Source organism: Vigna umbellata, chromosome 10 (assembly GCF_029865625.1).
Source record: "Vigna umbellata cultivar VRB3 chromosome 10, Vumbellata_1.0, whole genome shotgun sequence".
In the NCBI taxonomy this organism is placed as follows: domain Eukaryota; kingdom Viridiplantae; phylum Streptophyta; class Magnoliopsida; order Fabales; family Fabaceae; genus Vigna; species Vigna umbellata.
The window spans coordinates 19,879,373-19,888,266 of record NC_142174.1 but is presented as its reverse complement, the minus strand read 5'-3'; the positions used below and the strand labels follow the sequence as shown (position 1 = coordinate 19,888,266).

The 8,894-nt window shown below is 37.8% G+C and overlaps 2 protein-coding genes across 2 annotated transcripts; both read left to right on the top strand.

The window, feature by feature from the left end:
- The first annotated feature begins 640 nt into the window (after positions 1–640).
- On the top strand, positions 641–4,352 carry LOC148192122 (putative disease resistance protein RGA1). The gene has a single exon (XM_088100439.1). It carries the CDS (start codon positions 772–774, stop codon positions 3,859–3,861), a length of 3,090 nt encoding a protein of 1,029 aa, XP_087956565.1. The 5' UTR covers positions 641–771; the 3' UTR covers positions 3,862–4,352.
- A 129-nt stretch (positions 4,353–4,481) lies between these two features.
- Positions 4,482–8,191, top strand: LOC124833357 (putative disease resistance protein RGA4). The gene has a single exon (XM_088100438.1). The coding sequence runs from the start codon at positions 4,764–4,766 to the stop codon at positions 8,046–8,048; it is 3,285 nt and encodes a 1,094-aa protein (XP_087956564.1). The 5' UTR covers positions 4,482–4,763; the 3' UTR covers positions 8,049–8,191.
- Positions 8,192–8,894: the final 703 nt, after the last annotated feature.

Sequence of the window (8,894 nt, the reverse complement as noted above, 5' to 3'; positions counted from 1 at the left end):
ATTTTTTAAAAAAAGTTTGGTTCTAATTCTTTTAAAGTAATTATTGTCTTTATTTTTATTTTTATTAGAACTGAGCCAATAATCACTAAGTCATAGCACTATTCAGTTTGTGTGTAAGAAAAGTTTAAATATCCTTTTATTCACTTATAAATTACCATATTTGTGTTTAGTATTGTAGAAATACTTTTTCTCGTTCTTGATAAAATATTTGTTTATTTAATTTTTTTTATTGTCTTTCATGATAGAAAGAAATTAATATCTTTTACATTATATTGATTTATTTATTTTTCTTAAGAAAATAAATTTTAAAAAATGTAGTTACTTTTAGTCATATATTTTCGTGCTTTACAGAGAAAATTAAAAGAAATAAAAAATAGCAACTCTAATTAAAAGAGACAACATTATTTGCATTCTCACTCAACTTGTTTCTTCTCTGCCTAAGTTCTTTGAAGTATACTCTAGCTTTTAATACCATTCAAAAAAGAGATATTTAAATGTATATAAATTTATGTTATTTTTTTTGTTTTATTTAAGTGGGACGTATCGATTTATATGTTAGTGAGAAAGAGGCTCTACAAGCATGACAGAACTCTGTAGAATCTCAATCATTCATTTAAAGCTGTCAAACAAAAGTCATTTATTTATGTCCTTTTGTGTCATTAGATTCCTCTCATCTTCTCAATTATTCAATCTGTTCACAACAAATATTTCAGAAGATACTAATTCTTCTTCACTCCTATCCACCTCTCTTCAACCTTTCCTTCAATCCCAATGGCAGAAGCTTTGCTAGGAATTGTGCTTGACAATTTGGGATCTTTTCTTCAAGACCAACTTGCAACTTATTGGGGTGTTGATCAACATGCTCATAAACTTTCCAGCAACCTCACCACAATCCGTGCTGTCCTCAGAGATGCTGAGAGAAAGCAAATAACAAGTCATGCTGTGAAGGATTGGCTGCAGAAACTCACAGATGCAGCATACGTGCTTGATGATATCTTGGATGAGTGTTCAGTTCAATCCAAAAAACTGCACTCTGTTGATGGTCATACTTCACGCCTATCCCATCTCCATCCTAAGGACATTCTCTTTCGCTTTCGTATTGGGAAGAGGATGAAAGACATCACTCAAAGGTTTCATGACATTCATGAAGAAAGGCTCACATTTGAATTGCGTGTGGGCGTCACGGAGAAGCAAGCAGTGAATGATGATGATAATGATTGGCGTCAAACTAGCTCAGTGATTACCGAACCAATATTCTGTGGCAGAGACAAGGATCGAGAGAAAATTGTAAAGTTTCTGTTGGAAGATGCTAGTAACAGTGAAGAACTCAGCATCTATCCCATAGTTGGTATGGGTGGACTTGGCAAAACAACTCTTGCCAAGCGGGTCTTCAATGATCACGAGATAAGTAAACATTTTGACTTGAGAATTTGGATCTGCGTTTCGGGTGATTTCAATGTGAAGAGAATACTGCAATCCATTATAGAATGTAGCATTGGTCAAAATCCCAACCTGGGTGATTTAGAAGCAAGGCGAAAAAGGGTTGAAGAAGCATTGCAAAGAAAGAGGTATTTACTTGTTCTTGATGATGTGTGGAATGAAGACCGAGAGAAGTGGAAGGAGTTGAAGGGGATGTTGGAGTGGGCGAAGGGAGCAAAAGGAGCTACGATTTTGGTCACCACTCGACTTCAGGAAGTTGCCTCCATCATGGGGACGCATCCTGCTTACAGTTTGACAGCATTGTCAGAAGACGACAGTTGGTCATTGTTCAAACACCATGCATTTGAACTAAACAGAGAAAAAAGGGAAGAGCTTGTGGCAATTGGCAAAGAAATAGTAAGGAAATGCGTTGGTTCGCCACTTGCAATCAAAACACTGGGAAGCTGTTTGCGTGATGTAAGTGAAATAAAGCAGTGGCAGAATATAAAGGAAAGTGAGATTTGGAATATACAGGAGGTAAGTAGTTCTCTGATAAGTGACGAAAATTCTATCATGCGTGCCTTGAAATTAAGCTATTTTAATTTGGAGTGGTCATTGCGGAGATGCTTTTCTTTCTGTGCAATTTTCCCTAAAGATTTTGAAATTGATAAAGAAGAACTCATTCATCTTTGGATGGCTAATGGATTTATTAAACAGGAAGGGAATGTAGAGGTGGAGGATGTTGGTAATAAAGTGTGGAAAAGATTATACGATAGATCATTCTTTCAAGAAGCAAAGGCCAATAGGATTGGTATGATTAAAACTTTCAAGATGCACGATCTCTTCCATGATCTTGCTCAGTCTATTATGGGCGAAGAATGTGTGATTTACGGGGAAAGAAAGTTGACTCGATTGCCAAATAGAGTTCACTATTTACGATTGTTAAATTCTAATTATTTTGTCGATATGGCTGCCTTCAAGAAAGTTGAATCATTTCGAACTGTAATTGATTTTGGTCAAGGATTGCATTGTGTAAATATTGGTTTGTTGCCATCAAATCATTGTCTCCGAGCATTACACATAAGATCTTCTCTTTTCTCCCCACTGAATAATTTATCACATTTGAGATATTTGAGTTTGGACATGTGTTCAGTATTGCATAATTCTATTTGTGGGTTGCAGAAATTGCAAATACTGAAACTCGAATATTGTGGAGGGTTGCATAATTTTTTTCCAGAAAACATGACACAATTACAGGATCTTAGGCATCTTGTGATTAATAAATGTCCTTCAATAGCAGAGATGCCTCGGAATATTGGAAAGTTAAGGCATCTAAGAACATTGAACACCTTCGTCGTGGGTTCAAAACTGGAGTATGGGTTGGCAGAGTTACATGGCTTAAGTCTGGTTGGCAAACTGCATATGAGAGGCCTTGAGAATGTGAGCAATGAATGGGAGGCTAAAGAAGCAAATTTGATGAGCAAGAAGGAGTTGAATCGCCTATACTTATCATGGGGTGGTAGTGCTAACTCACAAGGTAGTAATGTTAGTGTGGAGAGAGTCCTGGAAGACCTGGAACCTCCCTCAACTCTGAAGAGTTTTGGGATGCAAGGATATCAGGGAAGAAAGTTATCGAGTTGGATGAGAAGTGTTGTAGTTCTTAAAGACTTGGTGGAAGTTATACTCGTGGACTGTAAGAACTGTGAGGAGCTTCCTCCACTTGGAAAACTACCACACTTGAAAAAGATAGACGTGCGTGGAATGAAAAATGTGAAGTGGATAGATGGTGAGTCGTATGAAGAAGGTGTGGAGGAGAAGGCATTTCCATCGTTGGAGAAATTGAGTGTGAAGAATTTACCAAATTTGGAGAGGTTGTTGAGGGATGAAGGAGTAGAAATGGTCCCTCGTCTTTCCCAATTAAGAATTGATGGTGTCTTGAACTTTGAAGTCCCACATCTTCCGTGTGTTGAGGAGCTTGATGCTAGAGGAATTAAGGCAGCGACTTCTTTCATGGAAGGGGTTGCGGAGAATATGACATGTCTGAAGAGCTTGCAAATTGCATTCATGAAAGATTTGAAGGTACTGCCCGACAAACTGAGCAGTCTGAGTGCACTACAGAAACTAGAGATATTGGGATGTGAGGAGTTGAGGTCACTGCCAAGTAGCTTTCAACGCCTCACCAACTTGTCTAAATTAAGTATTTTCAATTGTCCTTGGCTGATGGAGAGATACAGAAGGGAAACAGGAAATGATTCGCAACTCATAGCTCACATTCCAAATATAGAATTGGAATACATCTTCGCATTCGAAGAGACAGAGGCTTTACCATTTAGTGTAGAAAGTTGGCTGCGATCATCTTGCTCATGGAACTGCTTCAAGGCTACAAGACCGCCTGCCAAAATAGAAAAATTTTATTTTGACTACATGGATGAGTATGAATGAGTCATGTCCAAGTGGTGAATACCTGGACCTGTGCTGTCATGCCAAAAGCACTCCATCTATGGATTCTAGTTCTGTAAGCAAGTTTGAAAATATGTAAGGTAGTGTGTTTACTTTATATCAACTCATTCCAGTGCAGCAGATCGTGAATAGATCATAAACTGTTACTTGTGCTGAAATGTTTTTGGTTTTGGGCGAGCGCGAATTTGATGTATGATTTGAGGAGTACCAAAGATTTTACAGGCAAGGATTTCAAATTGGATTACAACTACGGAAACCATGTGCAATATGGCAAATATTGTTGCTACTTCCACACACTGATTTGGTGCAGTTAGACAAAAACTGCATTTTTTTGGCCATTTGAACAACCTTGGTGGTGTGACAAATTAAGGGTATGTTTGGTTCAACATTTATTTAATAAAGTTCATTATACTATATTATTTGTTACAGATAAGCGTTATTTATTTAGGTTAAAAGATTTTTTTTTTTCAAAACAGAGTTAAGAGAATTGAAGTATAGCATTCTAATTATTGCAATATTTCTTAATGAAAGAAAACATTGAAGCATTACTAAGAAAATAATTGCAAAGCTAACTATTGTTTTCCTCGTTAATATTCTAAAGCTTCTAATCTTTCCGGTTAAAATATGTCCACTAATTAAGTCAATTATATGGTTGGTACGCAATTATAAGGTTGGTTTGACTTGACTCCTTGTATGAACACTCCTTGTCAACAAAAGCAAAGGGGGACCACTCCTTGTAAGAAAACAATACGCTATATTTATTGCCATGGCAACCAATTGCCAATTCAAATAAATGACGCGTAGTTAATGAAGATTGATAATTTTGCTTCTCCATACTTCCTTCTCCACAGTCATAATCATCCCAAAAACCCTCCTTTCTGTAAATGGCTGAGCCTTTGCTCGGAATTGTAATTCAAAACTTGCAATCTTTTGGCCAAGACCAACTTGCTACGTTTTGGGGTGTTCACCAACACACTCAAAAGCTTTCCAGCAATCTCACTGCAATCCGTGCTGTCCTCAGAGATGCTGAGAGAAAACAAATCACAAGTCATGCTGTCAAAGATTGGCTGCAGAAACTCACAGATGCAGCATATGTGCTTGATGATATCTTAGATGAATGTTCTATTCACTCCACAAAAGTGAATTTTGGTGATGGAGATACTTCATGCCTATCCCGTCTCCACCCTAAGGACATTTTCTTTCGTTTCAATATTGGCAAGAGGATGAAAGACATCACCCAAAGATTTCATGACATTCACGAAGAAAGGAGCATGTTTAATTTAGTACCCGGTGTCACAGAGGTCCAAACAATCCATGATAATTGGCGCCAAACTAGCTCTGACATTACAGAGCCTATAGTCTACGGCAGAGACCAGGATCGAGAGCAAATTTTGAAGTTTCTTTTGGAAGATGTTAGAGACAGTGAAGACCTCTCCGTCTATCCCATAGTGGGCATGGGTGGACTTGGCAAAACAACACTTGCCAAGCAGGTCTTCAATGATAACAGGGTATGCAAACATTTTGACTTGACAATTTGGGTTTGTGTTTCTGATGATTTCAACACCAAGACAATACTACAATCCATCATAGAATGCATCACCGGACAAAATTTCAATCTCAATAGCTTAGAAGCAATGCGGAAAAAGGTTGAAGAAGTGTTGCATGGGATGAGGTATTTACTTGTTCTTGATGATGTGTGGAATCAAGACCCAGAGAAATGGGAGCAGTTGAAGGGAAAGTTGCAGTGCGCAAGGGCAGCAAAAGGAGCTACCATTTTGGTCACCACTCGACTCAAGGAAGTTGCTTCCACCATGCAGACGCATCCTGCTTACGATTTGAAAGAATTGTCAGGAGATGATAGTTGGTCATTGTTCAAACACCATGCGTTTGGACCAAACAGAGAAGAAACGGAAGAACTCGTGTCAATTGGCAAAGAGATAATGACAAAATGCGTTGGTTCGCCGCTTGCAATCAAAACATTGGGAAGCTTATTACGTGATGAAAGTGACGTAAAACAATGGCAGAATGTAAAGGAAAGTGAGATTTGGGATATACGGGAGGAAAGTAGTTCTGCGACAGGTGAGGAAAATTCTATCATGCGTGCTTTGAAATTAAGCTATTTTAATTTGGAGTTGTCATTGCGGAGATGCTTTTCTTTTTGTGCAATTTTTCCCAAAGATTTTGAAATAGACAAGGAAGAACTTATTCATCTCTGGATGGCTAATGGATTTATTAAATGTGAAGGAAATGTAGAAGTGGAGGATGTTGGAAATAAAGTGTGGAAAAAATTATACAGTAGATCATTTTTTCAAGAAGCTAAGTATGATGAATTTGGTATGATCACAACTTTCAAGATCCATGATCTATTTCATGATCTTGCCCAGTCTATTATGGGTGAGGAATGTGTGGTTATTGTGAAAGGAAGATTGACTCCATTGCCAACTAGAGTTCACTATTCAAGCTTGTTCAATTCTGGTGTGTCTGATGATATGACTGCTTTCAAGCAAAGATTGACGACTGATTTGAAGAAGGTTGAATCCCTGCAGACTTTTCTTGATATTGGTGGTATTGGCCCGGTGCCATCAAATCATTGTCTCCGAGCATTGCAAACAAGCTCTTCATTGTTGTCCCCACTCAAGGATTTAACACTTTTGAGATACTTGAGTTTGAGATTTTGTAGTTGTTCGGAAGAAAGCTTAAATAGCTCAATTTGTCAGTTGCCAAAATTGCAAATACTGAAACTGTTTCATTGTCAAGAACTTCATGGGTTGCCTAAGGACTTGACACGATTACAGGATCTGAGGCATATTGTGATTGATGACATGGATACAATACAAGAGATGCCTCCGAATATTGGCAAGTTAAGGCATCTAAGAACACTAAGCATTTTCGTGGTGGGTTCAAAGCCAGGGTGTGGCTTAGCAGAGTTGCATAGCTTAAATCTAGGAGGCACGCTGAGCATCAGAGGCCTTGAAAACATCTCCGATGAATGGGATGCTAAACAAACAAATTTGATTGGTAAGAAGGAATTGAATATCCTGCACTTGTCATGGGATGGTAATGCTAATCCAAAAGGTAGTAATGTAAGTGTGGAGAGAGTACTGGAAGCCCTAGAACCACCTTCAACTCTGAAGAGTTTTGAAATGAATGGTTATCAGGGAAGGCATTTATCGAGTTGGATGAGAAATAATGCAGTTTTGAGAGACTTGGTGAAAGTTACACTCTCCGACTGTGACAACTGTGAGGAGCTTTCCCCACTTGGTAAACTACCACACTTGAAAAGGCTAAACGTGAGTGGAATGAAAAATGTGAAGTGGATAGATGGTGAGACGTATGACGGCGTGGAGGAGAAGGCATTTCCATCGTTGGAGGAACTGATTGTTGATAATTTACCAAATATGGAGAGGTTGTTGAGGGATGAAGGAGTAGAGATGCTCCCTCGTCTTTCCCAATTAAGAATTGAAGGTGTGTTGAACTTTAAAGTCCCACGTCTTCCTTGTGTTGAGGAACTTAGTGTTGAAAGGATTGGCGAAGCGGCTTCCTTCATGGAAGTTGTGGGGAATATGGCTTTTCTAAAGACCTTGAGCATTGAAATTATTAAAGGAGTGGTGGTATTACCCGACGAATTCAGGAGGTTGGGTGCACTACAGGAACTATACATTGCAGAATGGTATGATGTAGAGTATTTTCCAGAACACGTGCTGGAAGGTCTAACTTCTCTTCGAACTTTGTCCATTAATTACTGTAAGAAATTAAAATCCTTGTCCGAAGGTGTGCGACATTTGGCTCGTCTTGAGAGTTTGATGATCAGCGATTGTCCAGAGCTGGTGGCTCTACCAAGCAATATGAGTCAACTAACTGCCCTGCGGGAGGTTTCAATCAATTATTGCTGCACATTACCAGATGGCTTACAACGTGTCCCCTCCCTACGAGTTTTATATATATACGAATGCACGTGTACTTCATTGCCGGACTGGCTAGGAGACATGACTACTCTTGAACAATTAAGAATTGCATACTGTAAGGAGTTGAGGTCACTGCCGAGTAGCATTAAACGGCTCACCAACTTGTCTTATTTAAGCATATGCAGATGTCCTCATCTGAAGATGGAAACAGGAGAGGATTGGCAATACATAAAGCACATTCCAAAATTAGAACTATTGCCATGATCTGTTTACTTCTCTCCCTATTGTGTGAGTCTGTCCTTGAAAATTATGTAGCCTTTTTGCGCAATTGAATAATAAAACAACGTTCACTATTGTTTGTGCTCACATAAAGTCGTAAAAGAAATCATTTTTTTTATATGCAATTTCTGAGTGATATGGTAAGAATCTAGAAAATAAAGTATTTGAATTGATACATATGTGTTTTAAAATAATGAGAGCGGTTATTTTAATGTTAAAAATTTAATAATATATATAGAATCTTATAAACACATTTCATTATAAAAACACTTATCCTCTCTATAAATCCTTTTTTCTATACTTCTCACTTTTCTGTAAGATTTTTAACCCCTAAGTTATCTCTTTGATGATTAGGAAGTACCTAAGTGATCACAGTAGTGATATCTTCAATATCATTCAATCAGTTTTTCCTATAGAGTAAGTTAGTTATACTCCTTTTCCCTTTGATTTTCTGTTTAAGCCACATGCATGTAGCTATAACACACGTGTCATCCAACCTCTTTTTCTAGTTCCTTGTCAATCAGTAGTCTTAAGAACCTACCCTGATCATCATTATATGGTCTATAGGTACCGCTAAAACTATTTGAGTTGAAGCAGGGGTTTTTGGGCCATTATAGTTGCTTAAGCTTTCCACCAGATAAGGAAGCTAATGTTTTCTTTAATTTTGTGTTAAGATGTATATGAATTTGTGTTTGAGATGTTATCAGAAATCATGTTTGGTTGAATCTGCTATAATTAAGATGATTGTGAGTGATACTTATATATTGATGTATTGTTTTGGTCTATTTTTGGGGTTTTAAAAGTGAGAATCAAAAGGAGAAGGTTTGTGAT

What these genes read in the sequence shown, in the direction of transcription:
- LOC148192122 (XM_088100439.1), top strand. Translation starts at nt 772, where the DNA reads ATGGCAGAAGCTTTGCTAGGAATTGTGCTTGACAATTTGGGATCTTTT.
- LOC124833357 (XM_088100438.1), top strand. Translation starts at nt 4,764, where the DNA reads ATGGCTGAGCCTTTGCTCGGAATTGTAATTCAAAACTTGCAATCTTTT.